This window comes from Pleurodeles waltl, chromosome 4_1, assembly GCF_031143425.1.
Source record: "Pleurodeles waltl isolate 20211129_DDA chromosome 4_1, aPleWal1.hap1.20221129, whole genome shotgun sequence".
NCBI classification, from domain to species: domain Eukaryota; kingdom Metazoa; phylum Chordata; class Amphibia; order Caudata; family Salamandridae; genus Pleurodeles; species Pleurodeles waltl.
The window spans coordinates 287,043,007-287,068,518 of record NC_090442.1 but is presented as its reverse complement, the minus strand read 5'-3'; the positions used below and the strand labels follow the sequence as shown (position 1 = coordinate 287,068,518).

General features: G+C 44.1%; 1 protein-coding gene across 3 annotated transcripts in view; it reads right to left on the bottom strand.

Moving 5' to 3' along the window:
- The window catches only part of LGR5 (leucine rich repeat containing G protein-coupled receptor 5), a 1,160,674-nt gene that overhangs the window by 752,512 nt on the left and 382,650 nt on the right, over positions 1 to 25,512 (bottom strand). For all 3 annotated transcript variants that reach the window (XM_069228343.1, XM_069228341.1, XM_069228342.1), the window contains one exon: positions 23,050 to 23,265. In XM_069228343.1, the coding sequence (XP_069084444.1) occupies positions 23,050 to 23,265 (216 nt within the window). The remainder of the gene's footprint in view (positions 1 to 23,049; positions 23,266 to 25,512) is intronic.

The window sequence follows — 25,512 nt, the reverse complement described above, 5'->3', positions numbered from 1 at the left end:
GGAGTTGCTTGTGTTAACCTTTGATGGCATCCTATGTTTCAGGTCATTACATCACACTTTTATTGCACCACGTGGGAGGGTGGAGGGGGGCGTCCGTGGGCTCTGTCCCATATAGATGACCATGCACTGTGCCTTTAGGGAGAGGGCAAGCTCCAAGTGATGGGTAAGGTCATCCCAGTCTCCATGGATCCAATCGCTATTGGTAATCATGTGGGGAGCCCTACAGTATAACTGCATATTGGCTGTTCCCAATTCCACCCTTGTAGACTGATAGGGTACATTTAGTGGAAGAGATTGTGTGTTGCTTCCCTGCCCACAAATAGTTCCTCACATCAAAATTTTACTTGTTGACAAAGCAAGTTCGGTTGGCCTGTGGGTAGTTTTGAAGTGTGTGCAGCCATTTAGATAAAATTCTAATTTTGTAGAGTGTATTTCTACCTAATATGCAAAGTTGTAGGGCAGTCCAGAGAAGCAGGTCCTCACCTATTCTGGCAATCAAGAGGTTTATGTTTAAATTCTAGCTATCTTGATGGGATTGAGTTATGTGGCTGCCCAGTCATTTAGGCTTCCCGCTCCAAATGTACTCTCCTTGTCTTAACTTTAGTCCATCTGGCAGTATGGAGTGTTTTAACATAGCTCAGGAAATAGTGCCCAGAGTTCATCATGTTAAGGAAGCTAAACATGGTCCCCAACCTGGGCACAAAGTAAACAATTCTGGTCATGGTGCCTTGTGTGAATCCAATAGTTACCTGCTTATTTGCAAGTATTTTAGCCAGCATCCTTGACTCAGAATTAATGAGGTATATTGGTCTGTAGGGGAATGGGAGTTCTAGGGGGTTGGCCTGTTTCAGGATGACAGCTATTGTCCTTTTTGCATGCTGTCTGTCAGGGAACCTGTGTGTATTGCCTCACTGACCAGGACTAGAAGACAAAAGTTTGGGAGAGAGGTGAATTTAATAAAGAACACCACTGGGAGACGATGGGTACTTTGGGGTCTTTCTTGAATGCATTCCTGTGTCTGCCTCAGAAATTTGCTTTATAGTGATGGTAGGTCTAATTCTTCATGTTCAAGGGGCCTAAGAATCTTAACATGGAGATCTAGCATAAGTGGTTTGAGCTGCTTCGCTATGGAGGGGGTCACAGAGCACATAACAATGTATATTTGTCGGGAAAGGTGTTTGCTATCTCCCTCGCATTTGAGACAATGTCTCTGTTCATAGTTTGAAGGCTGGGGATTATTCTGGACAACTTTCCTCGAGTTGCCAACCAGTTTAATAATTTCTCTGCCTTATCTTCCATGTTACACACACTGAAATTCAAATATGTTGGGGCATCTCAAGAACTCAGTCCACCATTTGTGACTGAGTGGCCTCCAGTTTCCTTGGCAGTGGTGGCTATTTAGCAGACTGGATCTATTTCTCCAGCTCCTCCACCCTTGTTTGTAGGGCCACCTTGCTAACTTCATGCTCAACACGATTCAGCTTAACTTGGGATATGGCTTTACATCTGACAACAGTCTTAAATGCCTCCCAGTGAATTCTAGCAGAGTTAACGGAGTCCATGTTAGCATCAAAGTATTTATTGATGGCATTTCTGATGGTGTTTCAGGCAAAGCATTATAGGCAAATGATTTAATATTCAGTTGCGTATGTTCTCATTAGGGTAACAAGGCTACTGGATTTGGGTGGTAGGATCGCCTGGATTGTGGGTACTGAGTACAATTCCAGACCAGGTGACACCTGTCGGCCTAATCTTGGGTTTCCGGCTAACTAGCAGCGCCTCATCTCTGACTGAGATGATTGTGGCAACTGAGCTCATGGTAAGATAGACTCCCCAGGGAATCGTGGTACATCAGATCGCATCCCGTTCTCTCATTTACCAAGATCTCACTCAGGCAAAGACAACAAAGGCATCTTAGATAAAAGCATATGCATAGCATTAATGAGGATGATAGAAAACAATAGGAGCAGGCATGTGACTAAAGCTGTATAACACAAAAACAGTTCTACTATGCTGTCTAAACAGGGGGCAGATCTATAACCCCTCACCTACGCTAACTATGAGCACAGCATACTAAGCCTAATCTGCCCTTCAGGTTTCCCCCTGGGAGAACATTAACCCTCATACCTGAAAAAAGGGCCTGAAGTCTAAAAAGACACCGTCCCCATCTGGATCAGGGCTCGTTCGTCTAAGCAGGTAGCTGTAGTGAAGCTTGCAGCAATCAGCATACAGTCGTGGTCATCTGGCTGAAATCTCCCGCTAACGCGTCTGGGACAAAGGGGTGTTTTGTAATAAAATAGCTGACATTCTAAGAAATGGTCCCCACATATGAGTTTGTGTGTTTCTGTGAATGCTGGAGACACAGCATACCACGTTTGTCGGCAGCCCTATCTGACTGTAGCCTTGAAGAAAGCACAAAGTGAAATAAATGTCCTTCTAAGAACGTGATGCTTTCCTAGGCGAAAGAACAATGAGATAGAGAAAATAAAATAGCACCACTAAAGTAGCCATTGCTAGAGAAATAAAGCAAAGCTGAATAAAATGTAACTTCATTAATGTGCACAGCTGCAGGCCTAGTTAGCTAAAACAAAGTGTCTAAAACATGGCTAAAATAGCTACACAACACCATGTTCAGGGAACACAAGCCGTAGAAAAGGACAATTTCAAGTACCACCACGTGGAACCAAATTTTAAAAGTCAGTCATTTTGGACATCGTCAGTTATATCCAGGACAATGGAAGCCAGGAGACGGTCAACTTCGGCAAGTGACAAAATATCCAAGTCATGTCCAAGGAAGACCACAGAGCACTTGTGTTCCAGAGCCTGAGTTTCAGCTGAGGAAGCAGTATTCCGTGTCATGCCCACTGTAGAGTCAAGAGTCGCTGAATCCACAAAGGGCAACTCATAAACGGCTTCCCGTAGCAAACGCACCCTCAACACACATGTCTGATGTTGAGCCCTCATCGAGAACATCAACAGATCGGCATCCAATGAAATTAAACGTTGCGTAGAAAGACAGACTTCCAATGCACATTCGAAGAGGGACCAGAGGCATTGAAACACGGGCTTCACACAATCCAAAACTGTTTGGAATGATAAAGACCAGTCACACTCCAACTGTTGCAGGAGAGGTGCTCCGAAATACTGCATCATGCGTTCACAACACAGTTGCGCTGGTGGTAGCGCTTTCAGACCTCCTTGCTGTGAAGGGACAGCCATTGTGCAGAAAAAGTAGCAACAGCAGAATGCCACCAATTATAGCCAAAGTGATCGGGAATCCCCGAAAAACACTAAAATCAATTTAATGTACGGCTGAAGGTATTAAACCAAATATAGAGGAGAAGGTGTTAACGAAACCAGAACCAACAGCCTTAAAAAGTGGGCAATTCCACTAGTACTAGACCCAATTAATATTCGGCCCACAAGTTCACCAAAGTGTCTTGGAAAATTAGTATTTAAAAGGGACTGAATCTCCGCCGATGATCTTGCAACTTGAAGAGAATAGGTTTCACGGGCTGATGTAAGCACCACATGTTTTTGGGAGAATAAGGCCTTTAATCCGCTCAACTTGTCAAAATTAACATCAGAAGTAGCGATATGGGGCCAGACGCTTTTAATTGTGCGGGGGGGAAAAGGACATTCCCGCAACATGTAACAATTTTGGAGACGGAAATGATTTAAGGTATTCCGGCTCGCATTCCACAACAGCTCCCACTGTTAAGGAGCACAAAGCTGCCATTGGAGAGCACTGGAACACAGGTCTAATAAAGGATATCGGGACTCCCTTCAGATAACACGCTAAATTTGCCGGGGAGGCATTATATGCCCCGTGCAAGGACAGCTGTTTACAAACCATTGAATGGCTCACAGAAGTCTTGCATTCGCTTCCGCTAAGAAAGACCTCTTTCATGCCAATGAAACATTTGTATGAAAAGGGAAGCTTCCACACCTCGTGTATATAATTGTCTCCCAGCCTTTCAAATCTGCCTACTAGAATGCGTTTCAAGCAGGATGTGGATTGAAGTGTTGAAATAGGCAGATTAATAACTCCATACAGAGGGTACCTCAGACACAGTAAAAGGCAACTTTTCTAATTTCTCTATTCTCAACATGATATATGTTTCCTCTTTCTTAGCCATAATTTGTTGCTGGTGCGTTAAATTAAATGCTGAAAAAATCTCCCTTGCGCTCAACTTGTTGCCAGGGGACGCTACATTCCTTTAATATTTGTAGTGCCAAGCCTAACTACATGAGAAATCGTAGCTGACTTTGTCCATGTTGCAGAAACAACGCATCACTCTGTACTATATCTATTGCAGAGGACACAATGTTATTTAGGGTGTAAATCCAGTCAGACAAGGTGTTTATTCCATTATCTACGACAGCTAATGCTTTCTGTAAGTTTTCCTGGTCTGTTTGCCTTAAGCAGGCAGCTGCTTCTTGTTGGGAAATTTTCCAAATTTCATTAATATGAAGCATTTTCTGCATTGTCTGCTGGGACCTAACAGGAAGTCCTGTAAATCTGTGTTATTGGACAGGAGAACAAGATGTTCTTTAACATCATCTAGTGAGGAGACCTTCATCTACGTCTGGCATAGTTTCCCTACACTATATGTTGTCACAATACCCGAGTGCTCTAAGGAGATATAGTGAGGGTCCGGCCTATTAGTTCTAAAAACCCCTGAGGAGTTTCCAAAATGTGTACGGCACCCATTGGTGTCTACAGGCCACAATAACCACCCACCAGGATGTGATAATGTGTTATATGTTCCATTTTGTACCCATTATATACTTTTGCCATTTGTTAAATTATTCAGGGACGGGAATACTGGACGCATTCATTTCTTTAATAATGTTTGCTAAGCCTAAACAGCTCATTTGTTGTACTGTTTCATTTAAGAATATCATCTGAACAGGAATCATACAAGCTCTAAATAAAGCTTCTGTACCTCTAATTGGCCATTTTTATGTTCCCCACACACTTTTCAAATCAATTGAATTAACCCAATGTTCATAACCTTCTTTGGCCAATCGGGAAACAAATGAGTCAGAATATATCAATTTTTTATCAGTCAATAATACATGCAAAAATCCCATCACTGGCAATTTGAAATAATAGGACTCCACATTCTTGACTTTGTGTCCAGAAAAATATGCAAACTTTTTCAGTATACGTTTTTGAACTGCCTATTGATGTTCTCATTGTGCACATTTAAAAACAGTTTTTGGGGTACTAGCTCTGTGAATGAAATGATGTCCATAATGATTATAACAGACCATATCTCCATAATTTCCTTTCAATTGGTACATATCATTTTCAAAAACTGTATAATACTGTAGATAAGACATCATAGTATCAACCGTTTTTACATCCCAATCATCAGCAATCACTCCGGGTGTAACTACATCAGTCAATGAAAGTTTGAACACATAAGGAATTTGAATGATCTCTGTAGGACCATACATGTCGAATAAGACTATCCCATACAATCCCATTGAGAATTGGCACTGCTGTAATGTCCACTAGGGACAAGTCTCTGCGTATTTTATGTAAAGAAATATGTGGTTTTAAGGCTTCATCCACCAGTTTAACTGTAGAGCATTCGGGAAGGTAATGACCATGTACAAGAAAGAAAGAAAACAATTACAAACCCAATCCAAAGAAGAAAGGCAACCCCAGTCAGCAATAACCATAGATAGTTCGAAGGACGAGTGAGATAGTTAATGTTTAGCCAATGTAGTAGCTTACATGCTCTTGACAGTTCAGTCACAATTGAGGCGGATGGGTCCGAAAAAAGTCGTCAGCATTGATGAAATAACCATCATCTGTACAAACAAATGCTGGTGGTGTATTTGGAAGAGGTAAAACTGCTGAAGATTTCCTCGGTGGTGTGTAGTATAGTACAACATCCGTTTGTGTGGAATTTGTAGAGGGTTGCTCCATATTAGCATAAATCAATGAAGTAGTAGTCGTCCGTGGAACCAATGAAATCTCATTTTCCACCCTCCCCAAGCTCGCAGAGGTATCAATATTGTTGATGATGACATGTAGGAGAAGATCCTTGTTGGTAGTTGGAGGGATTCGGGTACTACCTTGGAGTCCCCTAGGTCTGCTGTGCAGGATCGGCCACATGGTGTAATTTGGCATTGTCGATTGAGACAAAGCGATTTGCTTTCGAACCAGGCAGCGGTGGTAGAATGACAGTTCTGGTACCGTGCATTCCCAGGCCTGGGACCAGTGCACGATAAGAAAGACTGAACTTCTTTGTCACAGCAATCTTTTCATGTACTAGATCCCCTAGCTTGGGAATCCAACTGGTAGACGTTACTGGTACAGCCCTAATTCCAGAGGAGGCAACACTGGCAGATGAGTTGTCATCACAGAATTGTTGTAACTCCTGCAAGACAGTGACACGTTCACTTATGTCAAAAGCTGCACCTGTCTCCTCCGTGCAAGGACCATCAAGATCTGGAACGTACATTTGAGTTCCAAACAGGCTCTCGTATGAAGTACACCCTCCTAGGGACCTTCTATGCAGATTATTAAGTGCTCTCTGGACTTCATACAGGTGTGTAAGCCAACTACGACCTGTGCCTAATACTCTGGCTGTTAAGGATTGCTTTGGATCGCGATTTCGTTGACCCGTGACACTATTTCCCTCTGGATGAAATGGAGACGAGTAATGCAGTTGGACCCCTAATGAAGCCATGGTATCCCTGTAAGCAAAATCACAGCCCCGGTCTGAGTGGAAAGCCGCAACAGCATATGTACTGACAAAGACTTGCAAATCTTTAATAACAGTTTGAGCGTCAGCTGAGCATTGTGGCCAGACCCATAGAGATCTGTAGCATGAGTCTGCAGTGACTAAAATGTATTTGTATGCATTGTCTGGTGTCAGGGGACCACAATGGTCCACGTACACCCACTGTAAAGGTTTGTTGGAAATTAAGATGTCTGTGGTGGGCGCTTAACACTGGAGCCTTTTATTTGTTGGCAGATGTCACAACAAAGGACAGACTGCTTGGCCTGTTTGTAAAGACCTGGCCACCAATAGTGTGATCGTAATATTGAAATTGTAGTGGTCACACCAGCATGTGCAGATTCAACTCCCTCATGCGCTGTTCTTACTAACTCTGGTCTCACGTCTTTGTTGGGAATCACTCGGACCCCCACGCCTGGAATCTTTACTTCTGCATCAAACATGCCTCCCATCCGGAGGGAATATTTAGTGGGATAGGCTTTGGGCATAGGTGTGCCCTCAGCCGTCGCTCCTATAGCTGCTAATGTTTCATCATTCACTTATGTTTTAGAGTGTGTTACTGCTGAGACCGAAGCCATTGTTACTGCCGACTCTGCTGCTTCATCAGCCAAAGTTTTTCCTTCAACGTCTATTCCAACACATTGGTGTCTTAGTGTATGTGAAACATGGACATTCAGTAGTTTTTTTCTTCAGATTCGCTACCTTCCCCATAGAAGTCTGTGTTTTATGGTATTACCCTTCGAATCTCTGAACCCATTTTGTTGCCAGTAATGCAGATTTTCAGTGAAGGACTGGACACAGTAGTACGAATCACAGAGTCATCTACTCAGGATCTGTATGTTCCAGTGCCATCACCAGAGTCCTAAGCTCTGAGAGTTGCGCTGTACAGTCCCCTAGAGTCTGTGTGTATGTTTTTTCTGGATGGAACTTGCCATCCTTCCTTCATATACCCACTCACGACTGCGCAAGCAGCTGAGTATTGCTGTTTGGTGCCTCTAGCGGGTTGTGCTGAACCATCGGTGTACAAGGTTGTTTGTATTGTTCAATAGGTAGAGTATTTGCTGGAACTGGATATTCAAGTTCGTATTGCAGGAATTCTTGAGTCTGTAATTTGGAAACAAACACATAATCAACATCTGTGGCTGTCAGAGACGTTGCCCATTGAATCCAATGTGGATGCAATGCTTTAGAGTTCAGAACTCTTGCTTTGGTAACAACCTCAAGAGCCGGGACTGGGGATACGACAATGAAGCGTTTCCCTTGAGCCAGAGGTCTCTCTTTAAGGACAGCCATCTGAACAGCAGTGAGAATTTTCTCAGTGGGAGCAAAGCATTGTTTGTCTGTAGAGTATAGGTGTGATTTATATGCAATTGGGACTGTCTCACCCTCATTGAAAGTCACATAGGCACCAGCAATTACTCTGATGACCAAATGCTTTTTTCTCTCTTGTGTGTAAACGTTTTGCTTCAAGCATGTCTTTTTATAGTGCTTTGAGAATGCGTGTGTGTTCGACTGTCCATAATTTGCTGGTAAAGTCAGGACGTATTAGGTCATATAATGGCTTACTGCATTGTGCATAGTCTGTAATATAAGTTCTGCCAAAATTTAGGAAGCCCAACACTGATTGGAGCTTTTTTATTGTATTTGGTGGTTGTAGTTGTGCACATTTTTCTAAAAATTGGGGCGCCAGGCACTTGCCGACAACTCGTATCCCAGAAACAGGACACTGAGAAAGGCTATTTTTGTTTTTTTTTAAAGTTAAATTTGAAGCCGATTTTTGGCGCATCCACCAACAACCTGGGCTACCTGTCTTAAATGTTGTATGGGGTCATCACCCCTGAGGTAAATATCATCCACATGGGACAACGCCTCAGGGTCTATGTTGTGTAATATTGATGTCACACGAGCTTAGAACAGTCCAGGACTGTTCTTGTAGCCTTGTGGGAGTCGGCAAAAAAAATTCTGAGAGCCTAAAGCGCTGAAACTTGTTAAGTCCCTACTTACTTTTGGCAGGGAAACCCGTTGGATATATCCAGGGTTGTTTTGTATTTTCTTCCCACAATGTTGTTCATGAATGCTGTACTATGTGCGTTTTTGTGTGACTATTTAAATGCCTATAGTCTAAGCCTATTCTATATGTGTGTTCGGATTTAATAACTGGAAATAATGGATTGTTCATTGATGAATCTGAGGTTTCAATGACACCCTGGTAATCTAATTGTGTGAGGATTTACCTCACTGGGGCTTCTGCCTCCTATTTTATTGGATATTGAGGTTGGGGCCGAGGTTGGGATTTTAGGGGTATTATGTGGTAGGGAGAATCTTTGTCCCAGCCTACATGATTGGGATATAGTGCCCAATCGATGATGTATTTTTCAACGAGCTCTTTCGAAACAAGGGGCAAGAACGATTTTTCAATAATATCCTCTCCATATGGGAAATCTCGGACAAATACCGGTGGCCAATCTTTTTTTGCCAGCAGAATATCATAAATAGAGACAACGCAATCCCAAAGGCGTCTATTATGCATTCGATGCCCCCCTTTAACTGAATGTTTACTTTGTACACTCTATCTGGTGTGGAGACACTCATGTCCGCAGTCTTTATTTGTAGATACTCATCAGTTGCTTTCACCTCCAGATGCTCTCGAAGATCCCAGCAAACTATTGTGACTTCTGCTGCACTGTCTAGCAGTGCTAGCACCCACTTCTTGTTCTTTAGTAAAGCCCTCTTCTTGAGTAGCATGTCGCATTGCAACTGCTGCCACTTTTTTTTTATTTTATTATGGTTTCTGTTGTGGAAGTTTCTCTTCTTTTTTTAACAGAAAAGTCTGACGAGCGTTGTGAGTCCTTTCTCGGTTTCACATACTTGGTCAGCTGATCTGACCACCCACCTTTCTCACTGCGTTTTTCCAATGAGTCCTGAAAGGAATGAGTTTGGCGTGTATCAGTATACTGACATCTGTCAAGCGTTTTTATATTATCCCCATTTCTAAGGTTGTACCTATTTTGTGGGGTCTACGAATGCGGAGATTCTCCCCTTTCTTTTCAGGTGGTTTGTTGTTTTTTATCCCAGCGTTTTTAGAACCCTCAGGTGTTTGTTTGGCAACATCCTTATTGGATCTACCTTATACTTGTGACTTAGTTGGTCTGGCTCCCAGACTATCTCGACCTATACAGATACGAGATAATTTGCCTTTTGGTCAATTCCTAAGATTAAGTCGAAACTGCAGCAATGTGTCTATGTTTGAACAACAAGCGGATGATCTGTCACGTAAACTATTGCAGAGACACTATCCTACCAGAATTATCAGTGCAGCACGAAAACGTGCTCGCAATAACAATAGAGAAACCTTACTTGCGCCAAATTTGAAAAATATTTCATCTCGTCTAACTTGTGTGTCAACCTTTTCCCCTATTGCCAATTCTCTGAAAAAGGTGATCAAAAAACACTGGACAATCCTTACTAGCGGAGGTACAAAGATACCTAGACCATTGTTTGCCTTCAAAAGAACATCTAACATAAAGGATTCAGTCGTACATACTAGACCAGTTTCCATGTATAAGACCAGCGATCAAAACCGGCTGTGGTCTTTACCACTGGTTAAAGGACATTTTCCATGTGGTAACTGTAATGTCTGCTCCTTGACTAAACTTACTAAAATGATCACATTAGAACCCATTGGCTTGTGGTTTCTGAACAAACACACTAACTGCAACACAACAAACTGCATCTATATGATCCGTTGTCCATGTGGATTACGCTACATAGGAATGACAGTCCAGACCAGTGAAGATTAGAATCAACCAACACAGGAGTAATATTCGATGTGGTCGTTTGACAACAAAACTCAGTATTTATTACCTCATTGCCAAGCAAACCCCTGATGAGCCTTGGTGGATCGTCTTAGAAGTAGTGCAATCACCTACGGAAACACTTTTACAAGTTGAACAATGTTGGGTGTTCAAATTGGGCACACACATTCTGGGGCTGAACGATGAGATACCCTGGTTAAGTGTTGAAGGGAGTCATAGATGATAGTAATGCTCTCTAGATTTTTCTCTTCCCCTGACAATAATGTGGTGATTCCCTTTCTGCAGTACAAAAGAAAACCTCTTTCTTTTGAGCTTGGTTTGCCCACTTTTGGGGCTACCTCCGGGTCATTGACCTCCTACGAATAATTCTCATTGATCTGGATCTTTATACCCTTGGTATTATAGTCGCTAATTTTCCTGCAAGACTGCATCTTAGAGCTATGACTGTTATTTACAGGAGACTCCTTTAATTTATAGACTTTACAGTAGTTTGTAAATTTTTCCTTTTTGTGGATTTTTGACTCAAGAACTGGTGCTATGTAGCCGCCTTGATGATATGGTTTTCAGTTTAGTCAATACATTTGACCTTGACTGATCATCTGGGTATTTTATATCTATGGTTTTATCCCTTGATTTTGGAATATATAATGTAGAACTGCCGTTTAGAGTACCAGTGATGGAATAGACCCTATGACAGTCTATCATTCTCAGAGTTATTTTTTTCATTCATCAAAAGAAGATTTATTTAACCGATGTGAGTTTGTAGTCCTTTCATTGTTTCAGTACCATCGGTGCCATGTACAATCTTTGGGACCTTTCTTAGTCCTTTTTCTTTTTCCATTAGTTTTTTGACATCACTCCCCCTAGTGGGTCTGTGATTGGACGGCGAATTTGAGCACGTCCTTTATTTCCATAGCTACTGCGTCTTCTCTACGTTCAGCGATAGCCACAAGTGCAAAGAATGTAGGATTGGCCTCAACAAGAAGGAAGTAATGGATGATAGAGGCAGAACGTTCCGTATAAATCAGAGAATTACATGCAAAGCCAGTTATGTGATATATATTTTGTAATGCAAATGTAAGAGGAAATATGTAGGGAGGACCGCATGTGCTCTAAAAAAATGCATACTTGAACACATAAGAGCTGTACAAAACAAAGATGTGGGCTACACGATAGCCAAACATTACCTACAACATCAGGACATCACCTGGACAATTATGTGTTATTATGAAGTAGCATATGTTCCGAGACATGACAGAGGTGGCAATAGGACCAACAAAGTTTTCCGCCTAGAATCAAGATATATCATCAAATTACAAACAAATATACCACATGGTTTGAACGCAGATGAGGAACTATACGTACATTTATAAGAATGATGTCCACTGTATGATTTCCAAATGCAACAAACAATTTAGTATTTATATTCCCAAATATAAGAAGTTTGAGAGTTGTTTAAATCTATTAGTCACAGCATTAGAGAATCCTCTGTCTCTCAAACCCCTTTCCTTTCTTTCAGCCTTATTGCGAGGCTGGCGGTCAGACTGCCACACTCAAGGCAGTCCGACTGCCAAATTACAACCTTGGCGGACAGACCCACGTAAAGACCTCCGCCCCCGCCAGGAACATCGTTTCCAATGTGGTGACGGTGGTCAGGGTGTAAACAGCCGGGGCAGCGCTGAACTCAGTAATCTTGAGCAAGAGTTTGTGAGCTGAAACCCATTGGTTGGCATGTCATGTTACCACTTGAATAAAGAATTGGATGCACAATACCTTGCAGGAGTGCAGCATTTCAGCTTTTTGCTATGTGATATATATTTATGACTTAGTGGTGACTGCACTAGGTAGTTATAGTTACGACCTAGTTTCTATAGAATTGTATTTTTATTTTGGTAATAACTTTGGCACCATTTGATGAATCTTCATGAAATGTTTCAACAATATACGATGCTCACTTCAGCGTCTGTCTGGCAAGTTTCAGGGTGATCCGTCAAGCTGGGGCTGACAGATTTATTTTTTCATACAGATTTTGAACAGCGATAGCGCAAAAGCCACTGGACGGAATCACACCAAATTTAGCAGAAAGGTAGCTCTTGGTCCAGAAAAAGCCCTTTTTGTTATTTGGTGTAAATCCATCCCATAGTTTTAGAGAAATTAAAGCAAATACAAATTTGTATATATAGAGACGTGAAGAACTCTCAACTCCTCCCAATCTCGTGTTGAGATCTGACTGGCTGCCAACACTTCTACAAGGAAGTGTTGGCAGCCATGTTGGGACTTGGCTTCAGCAGAGTCCCAGAAAAAAAAGTAGAAAATAAGAAAAGGGGCCAGGGTACGGACACACTGACCCCAGAGGGACCTCCCCTCAGGGCAAAGAAACATTTTTTTAAAAAATTTCAGCGGGTGTTCTGGAGAATCCACGGATCCGCCAAAAAGAAAAAAACAACAAGCGCAGACTCCCGCACTTGTTTCTTAATAAGCCCCCGGGTGGGCTGGGGGCATTGTTATCTTAATGCCCTGAGGGCCACCACCTCTCTGGGTCTTTCATTACATTTAATGCAGGGGGCCTCACAGCCCCCCGCTGCCCCGGGGACCACCACCTCCACGGGGCCATACTAAAACAGTGAAGGGGGTCTGTTTTGGACTACCAAGTCCCGAGGACCACCACCTCCCCGGGGCTATTTTCATTAGAGGGGGGGCGCATGGCTCCTCTCGAGGAGCAACTGATGCCCCTGGAGACCGCCACCCTCCAGGGTTGGCTCCTGCTGTTTTGATTTGCTGTGGCTTGGCAGCAGCTTTGACAGGCAGGGACACAGAGGAAACTGCTCTCACAGACAGCGAGCTGCTTTAGCGGCTCCTTTTCTGTGACAGCAATGCTGGCTCCAGCAGGAGGCGGGGAGCCAGCTGGGACTGTGGGGGTCTTCAGGCCCCCAAATTTTGTGAATGGGTGCCCTGTTAATCAAATTAAAGGGGGAAGCCTGAATCGCCCTGTGCGAACCTGAACATATGTATTGTACATCAATTATTGTTTCCAATCCATTAAATTTCCTTGTAAATTTTATTTTTGTGACTAGTAAGGTGCCTTCATGAGCTTCTAATATTCAAAGTCCACCCAGAGGCAGTTCCATTGTTCCAAAGGTTAGCCAAAGCTGGGAACTCTTCTAATATTTATAAGTGCAATTAAAAAAAGTAGTAGAATGGATTCAACTATTCTGAATGTAAAAAAGTGGTACTCCTCAAATTATGTTGGCCAACGGCTTTCAGCCTTTTGAATCGGGCCCCCTCAGGACAAACCACAAGGACATCATTTTCCAAACCAACACTAATCAGGTATGTGCTGGCTTCTACTGCATGAATCAGCGTGTAGCCACTGTCTGCATTAAAAAAAAAGAAGTGGATAAATAAAGCCCTCATTTCGACTTACACTGCATTCTTTTTTTACATGGACACTTTGTACCAAACACCACAAGTCCTGCTTGATCGTACCATTTGGCAGTGTGCATGTGGCCACCAACATTGTACTGGGGACATGAATGAAGAAAGCTTGTCTTCTCGTTTTTTACTTGTTGAAAAATGTTGTCCCCAGTCTAGAAGTACACAGGTTATTGGTCTGGCATTGCCCCCACTGTACAGGAGACCAAAACGTCTGGGATATATTTTTGCTTTTTCAGTATATGGAAACACAAGAAAATTCCCTGGTGAGACTAGTGCGTTTAATTGTATTTTTTCTTAAAAGCACCAACCCTTACATCAATGACTATCATCTGTTAATGATTGTAAGGATTGTTGAACAGGCAATAGTCAATCACAGAAGTTCCTTATTTGTTGGGCTCTCACACCAGCTGCCACAAAGGCTTCAAATGATTCAATATCCAATGGCATGCATATTCACCAATACTAGGACAATGAATTTGCTACTGGTCCTTCATTATCTATATTAGCTTTAAATGACTCATGCATTTCATTCAAAATCGTCTGACTCATGGTGTTTTACAAGAGAAATAGGCCCAGGTGAAATGTAAATGATTCCGGAGTAGTTTGTGTAATTTCGTGAATTTCAAAAATCATACAACATCGAGAGACTACTCAGTCTTCGAGGAAATATTTCACCACAAGTTCTTAGGAACAACAAACAGCCAGATTACAAGTGGCTGTTGCTTGCAGCACTTATGTTTTAGTGCTGCTTTTTAAGCTCAAACGTGAGGATGCATTTTACACTTAAATATAGGGCTAGGTGATAGATTTGATTTTGTAGACTTAAACACAGTTTTGCATTATTTTCCTGAAATTTTGTGTAATTACACAAAAGCAAATTACGCAAATTTCGCACATCCCAAATGATAATTTATCCTTGTACCTCAGAAAGATTATTACATTATATCAGCCTTTGAGGTCACTTGGGTCTTGGCCACATTTTTGCTGAAGATTTGCAAAGCAAAATGTATACGAGCTGCAGATTGGAACTTTATCTATTAAGCAGACATGAGATTTGATAGTCTACCAAATGAACTATATAGAATTGTTAGTCATGTGATCTTTAGGAAGCATATTCAGCTTCTTAGACTAGGTTGATTATCAGTATTTCTGCTATCTGTTAGAGACATCTAATTGCAGATTCCTTACCTTAGAATTTCCCCAAGCGTCAATCTGGATTCAGAGGTTTTTCTCGAGCAGTACCCCTGTGCCTGACGTCGATCAGCTCTGCATCCATCGTCGGTGCTGTCTGCGCCAGATATGAAATTGCCAGTCCTATATAGGCACCATCTGAGTGTGCTGATGGCAGTTCTTTTCTTTCTGCACCAGCCAGTGGTGAGCTGAAGAAAGAGCTACCCTCAGTCAATTTTTGATCGGTCATTTTTGCTTTTGTCAAAGCTTTTTTTGAGTGTTTCAACTCCTAGTGCATTGAGGGATGCCTTCACAAAAGACCAGGTTCAAGCCCTGCGGATCTCCATGACGGATTCACAGCTCGTGTGCTTTTGGTGTCTGGTGTGCGAACATGATTCGAAGTTGTGCTAAGAGTGCTGGACCATGAATCTGAAGGCTTCGAGGGAGCAGTCCCTAAAGCTGATAGCGCCCCAGCGCTTGGCTCGGCGTAAGTACCGATCTCAGTTAGGAGGTAGGTCTTGGAATCGGTCACGGACCCCCCCCCCCCCTTCTTCGTCCCACTCCAAGTCTTAAGGACATTCGGGTAAGTCAAAGCATAAGAAAAAGTCATAGAAGGCAAAACGTTCTTCGACTTCACTTCGTCCATTGAGATGAGGGAGGAGCATTGTATATCAAGACCTCATCTGTGGAGCCTGTGCCTGGGCCAACTTCATGCTTCCCTGAGTTTCCAGGAGCCAGAGCGAACCCTGTCCAGCTTAAAGAGTTTTTAAAGGCTATGTACCTAATTTTTTGCCAGTCAGACTCTGCTGGCATGCCTTTGGGTCCCACGGAGTTGAAAGGGGCCCCTTTGGGGTCCGTGTTGGTGGCTTTGGCCTTGGCTTCGAGGGGCACCCAGGGATCCATTCATGGATCCGAATTGGTGCTGGTTATGCCACTTCGACCTTTCCCGGCACCGGATCAGACACCGACGCTCCTGGGGGCATGGGCGGCATCGCCCCCATCTTCATTGCCGACACAGAGCCTGGGCATCGTACGACACGGACTATGGCCCCCTGTGTCAGATCCTGAACCTTATTACTATTGGCCGAGTTATGGTGGGGAATGGGAAGGGTTGCTGGATCCTTTAGAATGCCAGCACCAAGACCACATGGACTGGTGTACAGACCTGAGTGAAGTCATTGGCCGGGATACCTCACCATATAATGACATGCTCTCTCCCCCTTCCGTGGCTGCGGAGGAGGGAACTTCATATTCAATGGAGGTGTGGAGAGCAGCCCAGGTCCTGGACCTCGAGCTGCTTTTGGTGGCAGTCAGGACTAACCTCTTGACAGAGGTGCTTCAGCGTGAGGCTTCCCCCTTGTATCCCCTGCTAACTTTTAATGAAGCCCTTAGAGATGTCCTACTGGGTATATGGTTCAAACTCAGCACAGGGGCTCTATGAACAGGACAATTGCCTGCCTCCATCGCCCTGCACTGAGTGACCCAGGTTTCCTGATGCAACACCCCACTCCTGAGAGCTTGTTCATCCAATTCTTCACCTCCCAAGGCACGTTTCCCTTCCACCCCCCCACAAATAGGGAATCCAAGAGGCCTGACACCCTTGGGTAGAAGATGTTTTCTTCTGCAAGCCTGACATTGCAGTCCTTGAACACTGCATGTCTTTTGGGCTGTTATTTCCACATGCTGTGGGATACAGTTGTGCAAGTGCTGGCACAGTTCCCGGAGGAGGCCCGTCCGGGCTCTACTTTTCCAAGCAGTTGCTGATGGGAGAGATGCAGCAAAGTCCACAATTTGATGTGGACTGGACATGACCAACTCACTGAGCAGAGCCGGTTGCTTCAACAGTGGCCTTGAGGCACCACGCCTGGTTAAGGATGTTTGGCTTTTTAGGGGATGTTGAAGCTAATGTTCTTGACATAGCCTTTGATGGCACCCATCTCTTGGTAGAGAAAGCAGACTCGATGCTCATCTGTTTCGAGGATTTTCATGCTGCCAGGTCCTTGGGCCTTGTGGTGGTCCTTCGTTCCCCTCAGTCACCTTTTTGCCCTTTTCATGGCTACAGAGGATGCCCAGTAAAGTCCGTTCCCCTCCAGCCACTGTGCCGCACATGCTACCCAGCCAACACATGGCAAGGGATGTGGGATTCACTGCCCTCGTGGATCAGGGAGCCAGTAGTCCGGCCAGTCTGCCTTTTTCCCCTCTACAGCTGCACCCAAACCTGACCAGTCTGACGGTTCCCCACCAGGGACCAGTCAGAGGCAGGATTCGCCATCACCTGCTCCGCTGGCAGTCCCTCACGTCAGGCAGGTGGGTTTGCAGAGAGACCGAAGGGGCTACTACCTCCCTTTCAAGACTACCCCTCCATCCATGCTACCATCCCATGATCGGATGACGGAGGATCACTTAGCATTTCTCTGAGAGGAAGTTATGGCTTTCTTGGCCAAGGGAGCCATAGAGAGATTCCTGAGCCAGAAGTAAGTTGCTATTACCACTACCTTCTGGTACCCAAAAAAGGACAAAGGCCTCCTCCCTATCCTAGGGCTTCGGGTCCTCAATCTCTTTCTCAAGAAGGAGAAGTTCAAAATACTCACTCTGGCTCAGATTCTATCTGCCCTAGACCTAAGAGACTGGATGATGGCATTGTCCTGCCTCCCCACATAAGTAACTTGCAGTTCATGGTAGGCCATGAGCACTTTCAGTTCAACGTGCTTCCCTTTGGCCTTACCAACGCCCCTCATGTGTTCAACAAGGTGATGGTGATGGTCGCAGCTCATCTGCACAGATCAGGTGTTTTAGTCTTCCCCTATCTTGATGACTGGCTGGTGAAGGTGGGCTCGCCCCAGGTTGCCGTCTCCCATATCCAGACTATGCCGGACCTCTTACATTCACTGGGGTTCACTATAAACAAGACAAAGTCACACCTGACTACCTCTCAGATGCTCCCTTTCATCAGAGCTGTTCTGGAAGTAGTTTCATGCTTATCCTCCTGAGCGGTGAGTCCAGGATACCAATGTTGCAGCCTCTATCCTGGATTTCAGTGAGAATGACTTTGAGGCTGCTGGGTCTCATGGCCTCCTGCATCCTGCTGGTGACGCATGGCAGACAGCATATGCAGGCTCTGCAGTGGGACCTGAAGTTCCAGTGGGTGCAGCATCAGGGGAATCTTTCCGACATGGTTCAGATCTCGGAGGTAACTGCACAAGATCTGCAGTGGTGGCCAACGAACCACGATTGGGTCAGAGGAAGATCCCGCTCCCTTCCCCAACAAGATGTGACAGTAGTGACAAATGTGTCACACCTGGGATGGGGCGGCCACCTGGGAGAGGTAGAGATCAGAGGCATCTGGTGTCCGGTGGGGTCCAGGCTCCACATCAACCTGTTGGAGCTCCAAGCGATCAGACTAGCATTGAAAGCATTTCTTCCCTCTCTCAAATGGAAGGTAGTGCAGGTGTTCACGGACAACACTACCTCCATGTGATACTGCAACAAGCGGGCTGGGTGGGGTTGTGGACCCTTTGTCAAGAGGCTCTGCGCCTCTGGAAGTGGCTGGGACAACAGAGCATTTCTCTGGTGGTTAAACATCTGGCAGGCTCTCAGTGCAGACAAAATCAGTCAACAATGATGTTTCCATTCGGAGGTGGCGCAAGGTCTCATTCAGCAGTGGGGACAGTCTTGGCTAGATCTGTTTGCCTCTGCAGAGAATGTACAATGTCAACAGTGTGGAGGATTGCAGTTTCTAAGGCAGCAATAGCTCAGAGACGCCTTTTGTCTAAAGTGGAACTCAGGCCTCCTGTATTCATTTCTGCCCATATCACTTCTGCCCAGAATTCTCAAGAAGATTAAGAACGACCTGGCCAAAGTAATCCTTGTGGCTCTGGTCTGGGCAGGAAGAGTCTGATATCCCGAGCTACTGAGCATGGCCATCGAACCTCCGATCAGACTGCCTCATCGGGAGGATCTTCTGTTGCAGCAACAGGGGAGGGTTCTCCACCCGAACCTGTTCAGTCTCCGCCTTCTTGTGTGGAGATCGAGCAGCTGCACTTAACAGCTTTTGACCTTCTGCTCGAAGTCTGTAATGTAATTTTGACAGAAAGACTTCCCTCTACCAAAACTGTGTACACTGGTCGTTGGAAGAAATTTGTGGCATGGTGCACAGACAAGTCTGTTGACCCCCTTTCTGCCCCTCTTTCTGAGGTCCTGTTGTTTATCCTTTCTTTGGACCAGGGGGCTCTGCTATGGGCACTCCCAAAGGTTATCTGTCTGCCACTTCTGCTTTTTTGCGCTTGCCTGATCAACATTCCTTGCTTAAGTCTCCAATTGTAAATAGGTTCCTTAAAGGCCTTATTCATATGTTTCCTCCATCCCCATTTCTGATGTGCACTCCTTTTGAGCCTCTCCACCATTGTTGTCTCAGGCTTCTCACTTTGAAGACAGCCTTCCTTGTGGCCATTACACCTGCCAGCAGGGTGAGTGAGCTGCAGGAATTGTCATCTAAGCCACCCTGCCTTTGTATCTATCCCGACAAAGTGGTGCTTCACACTAGGGCCTCCTTTCTGCCAAAAGTGGTTACGCCCTTCCATGTAGGCCAATCCATCACCTTGCCTACATTTTACGCATCACTGCATCCTTCTAAGGAAGAGGAGAGACTCCACAGTCTGGACCCAGAAACAGCGTTGGTGTTCGTAACCAAAGAGTTTGGGGGGGGGGGTGATCAACTCTTTGGTGGTTATGTGGGTGAAAAGAAAGGTCAGGCTGTACAGAAGAGAACCGTCTCCAGAGGGATCGCATTAAAATGTGCTACACACTGGCTAAGAAGCAACCGACAGTGTTTGTGTGCTCATTCCACCAGTCCTAAAGCTGTGATGACTGTGGTCGCATAAAGAGTTCCAGTCCTTGACATCTGTCAGGTGACAACGTGGAAATCTCTGCACATGTTTACCAAACACTACTGGCTGGACACTCAAGTCCATAGGGACAGGCACTTTGCCCGTTCGGACCTGCAGGACTTTCTAGTATGATCTTAGTACGCAGACCCGCCACCAGGGATGATATTTCTTATGTATCTGTTCTAAGGTAAGGAATCTGCAACTAGATGTCTATCAGATGGACAAGTAACCTTTGGTAACACCTTATCTGGTACAGACAATATCTAGTTGCAGATTCCTTACCAACCCACCCATACTCCACGTTCCCTGGACTTATTTCTAGGGACAGGGACCCCACTTTCAGGACCTAGTTTTGACAAACTAGTGGTCAATGTTCTTCATGGCTCTGCACTTTTGGTGTGGAAAGTTGTGAAAAGAATCTGATGTCAGCCTGTTGGTGTGGCGTCTATATAGAACCTGCGACGTCATATCCGGCAAGGATGATGTGGACTATGCAGACGATAAACATGGAGCTGATCAACTCCACCTAATGGCGCACAGGGGTACTGCTCAAGAAAAATCTCCAGATCACGACTGCCACCTAGGGGAATTCTAAGGTATAGAATCTGCAGCTAGATATTGTCTCTAGCAGCTAAGGCATTACCGCAGGTAAGTAACTTGTCCATTAGTATGGATCTGCTTTGAACAATGTAGATTTTTCCCTTTATTTATTTTTTCTCCTGAATGGGTTCTCTTTGTTGCAATGCTTGGATACAGTGTTAATTAATGCATCCTTTACAAATAAAAATGTAATAGAATGGTTTTGTAAGTATTTTTTACCTCTGAACAGGATTATTTTAAAGTTCTTGTTATGCCATACCCCTTTACATATGTTTGAGGTTTAGTCTTTGGGCTTGACCAAGTTACCTAAATTTAAGCCAAGGGACATCTTTAGTGGCAAGATTGGTTTATCTTTGTGGTCTTTTATGATCAGCTTTAGTCGGATCTCAGTGACAGCTTCAGTGGGATCTCAGTCACAGCTTCCATCAAGATTTTGGAATTGTCCTGTTTAAATGTATTAGCGATTGAACTTGCACTAACACTAACACTAACCAATCTTATGTTCTCCTCCGTCTTGAACTGATGTTCCTGCATAACAATGGGTCACTGTTGTTGCTCCCTGGCTTCAAATAAAGACATTTAATGTATTTACTAAGAGATGATGGCCGTTTCCAGAGGCTCCTCACCACAGAGTACCTAACCATCTCAACTGTCTCCGACTATCGTTAATACGATTCGATTATGGTGCTTGGATAAACTGGAAGAGAAACCGAATTCAATGCAATAGTATTATGACAGAATTTTTAAATGTATTGTGTAGTAAAATGTTTCTTCTTGCTTGATCCTCATTGGTTCATATCCTGAGAATCATGCACCTGTGCAGTAATGGATGAAAGTCCGGTAAGCAGAATCCCCAGTTCCCACTTTATAAGGTAAATCTATGCTGTATTTTCCATCAAACTTTACTGAGTCTGTTGTACTTATGATCTGTATTCTTTTCTGCCAACTATACTGATGATATAATTCATGTATTTTACTCAACAATTCTTTATATAAAATCCTTAATATGTTGACCCATGTCTGTCATTCTTACTGAGAATGTCACAGTTTCTATTATTGGTTTGGGACGACATGTAATAGAGATGGATCCATTTGGAGAACACCAAAGTCTGTATAGGGACTGCACTTCTCCCGGTTTGAGCGATCGGCATGCTCTTGGTAAGGTTACGAGATACTGGTTTGCGCGCTGACACCAACTAGGTGAATGTCTTACAAAATGGAATTCCTGCAGTTCCCAGTGCATAGAGATTTAAACCACAAATAACTACCACACTGTCTGGACGAGAGTCAATATGAACAAATTCCTAAGGGATGTAATTGCTGAAGATGTATTTATTGAATCAGGTTCTTGAGTGATTGAATAGAGATCGGTATGGAGAAACACATGTGAATCATGATGTTGCAACTTAGTTATATAACGCAATTTCTGTTATTTTTGTACAACAGGATATCATGCTCAGCGTACTGGCAATTCTACAAATGTGGCATGAAACTGTGGCAGAGTTAGACGCACTACTCAAACTAACAGGCCTTCAGCAGCAAAGTCAGAACAGTTCTGCGAATTTACCACAAATCCCAGTCCGCAATGCTTGGTGGGAAAACTGGAAATGAGAATGATGCTTTTATGGAATGTATGTGCTGAGTCAGAGTACTGTATTTGTGCTACTTGACCTGATTTTCTAAATGGTGCATAATCCAACTTTGCAGAATGTGGATTTTTTGCAACTTGGAAAGCATTCCAGGGTGCGCAAATTAGAATGTCATGCTTCTTGCCCAAAAAGATCTTTGGTTGAATTCACTTGCTGTAAACATGTGGGCGATGTGCTGTACGCAATTTGCACATATGCAAACAGCACGTGCAATTTGCATGTGGGCAATTGCCACCCGATTTCCAGCTGCGTTTTGTGTGCAAATGGTAGTTTGCACCCGAAACAGAATTAACCCTATTCTTTATTGCACATTTTTCATAGCGTATCTTACCTAAGTCAGTGTTCTTTACAGAACCAAGTAGAAACTGCTTCTCCATACATAATAGTGAACTAAAAATACAAATCAACTCAGCATCTGAGAGGGATTAAACACTGATCAACACAGTGGATCAAAGGTTAAAAATAGTGAAGGTAAAGTGGTAAAAGATAACCGATAACTTTGGAGTGGAGAGGGATTTGGGTAAGGGGATCCCACAGAAAATGAAGAAATCATAATGATGCAGAAGGCAAGAAAAAGAGAGAGGAATAAGCCAAGATCAGCAGAAAAAAATCACAGTCATTTCTTTACAGCAAGAGGTGATAACACATCCTTTCATATATGTCGTCCTATCCAAGAATTGTGCATTTTTCTGAAAAGGAATCTACTAAAGAGTAACGATTAAAAAAAACTCACAGAACCACCAGGCTTGAGAGATTTCCAAATGCATGGTCCGGTATATGTTGTATCTTGTTCAGTGCCAATGTCATGGCCTGCAAGGCTGACAAACGTTTTAGCGATTGTACAGGAATTTCTATTAAAGAATTGTCATCCAGCCAAAGGTGTCGCAGAGCAACCAGTCCATCGAAGCAGTTAGGTTGTAGAATGTTGATGTGATTTGCATCTAAACGCCTAACAAACCAAAAAGAACAGAAATGTTAGAGTCAGTAAAAGTGAAGTAAACAAAATGAGTTTTGCAAGATGCAATGTAAAGACAAATTTAGCAAAATGTGGTATTGGAATACTTTGGGGACTGAGTGTTATTTGTGGCTTGCATTCTGATTCACAGCAATTAACGCTAAACTGCTTGGAAAACTACTGCTAAAACAAGATGATGGAAAAAATGGTTGAATCAATTTCAGCCACTGACAATTGTGCAGGCCACATTCCAGACCACCATTTTATTTTTCATCTACTATGCCAATTCTAGACAGAGTCCTGCCTTATGAAATTTAGTCTTGGCCCTGCTCCACTACAAACAGGCCAGAGGGAACTGCCAGTATAAGTCCCCTCCAGATGGGAATTCAAGCAACCCTAGACCAGTTTTGACCTACTTAAGTCTGGTTAGTGAGGTAAAGCTTGAGTCCTATGACACAGGGAGCAAAGGACTACTTCCCATTAGAGCAGGATCAACACTGATTTGCATTTGGCTGTGTCTAATCTGAGGTGTCATGAAGGGCAAAATACAATGCATGGGGATGTGTATTAATGGTGATAGCTACAGTAGCGTTAATGGTGGTGATACTGGTGGTAATGGTGGAGGGAGCGGTGCTGATCGTAGTCACAGTTGATTTGTAAAATGATGAGAAAAAAATAAAAATTCTGTAATAAACATAATCTGAGTTGAAATTTACTTAGCACTGGGGTGCCCTGTACATAATGGTTCCGTCCTGGGCAGCACCGCTCGGGTGCCCAGGATGTAACCGTTATGTCCTGCCCCGGCCCTCAGGAGAAGCGCTAGCAAGGGGCTCCTCCACACCCCCATTAGGGGAGGGCTGGAAGGGGAATCGCTTCCCCTTCCACTACGTCACCCCCACTGACGTTTGGTGACGTCAGCACACGATTGCACGCTGACCACATCAGAGGTCGCCTCCCATCGCACTGGAAGCATAACTCCAGCACGATCCGAAGAGAAACAGATTAGTTTCTCCTCGGTATTGGGGCAGGGGAGGTCAGAGAGGCATAAAAAAGAAAGACCTTTCCTTTACTTTTCATGTCTCTCTGAGCATTGCAGGAATGCCACTAGACACCAGGGAGTTTTTTGTTGAAAATGGCATAAGGGGACGACCCCTTTGGCAAAGGTCGCTCCCCAAGGGGGGGAATTTTTTCTAAGGGCATTTCTGTCCCTCCCAGGGGCAGATCGGCCTATATTAATTAGGCCGATCTGCCCCCTGGAGGGGTAGAAGCCATTAGACACCAAGATTTTTTTTGTTTACTACAATAAGGGGAGCGAACCCTTAGGCAAGGGTCGCTTCCCAGGGTGCAATTTGTTTATGAGGCCTTTTCTGCCCCTCCTGGGGGTAGATTGGCCTATATTAATTAAGCTGATCTGCCCCCAGGGAGAGCAGAAACCACAAGGCACCAGGGATTTTTTATTTTATTTTTTTACAGATGGGAGCGACCCCTTAGGCAAGGATCGCTCCCCCGGGGGCAATTTTATTTTAGGCCATTTCGGCCCCCCTTGGCCTATTTTGTAAGGTCCATCTGCTTCCAAGGGGGCAAAAAGCCCACCAGAGAGCAGGGAAGATTTTTTTTTTTAAAGATGGTGGGGGTATGGCCATATCCCCACCCCAAATAAATGGGGACAAAGTTGTTCTGCCCACCAGTGGGCAGATGGGGCAATTACCCCTGATCCACTCCACAGGGGGGCAGAAAGCCTACTAGATGGCAGGGAATTAAAAAAAAAAAAATAGTGGGGTGGTGGCTACGTACCAGTATGGGCATGGTTATCCCCCCATCCCAACTGAAGGGGGTAACAGTCTTTCATCTCTCACCCGCACACTAAAACATCCTATACCATGGCAAGCAAGAGGCCATTTGATTATTTTGGGTTTTTGGTTTTACATGTGGGCCATGAGAGCTTATCTAACTCTCAAAGTCATCCCACTTGGAATGGTTAGGGCTATACTTTTTGGTCTTGGGATGCTGCCATCTAGAAAAATCTACGAGACCTAGACACATCTGAAAACTAAACATCTTGGTGAGTCCATGGTGGTGTGCTTCACATGCACCCCGCATCATTTTCTTACCCACAAAGCCCTGCAAACCTCTAACTGTGCTTGAAATCACACATTTTTCCCTCATTTTTGTGTTGGAACCTTCCGGAATCAGCAGGAATCCACAAAATTCCCCCAGCATTGTCCCATCCATACCGATAAA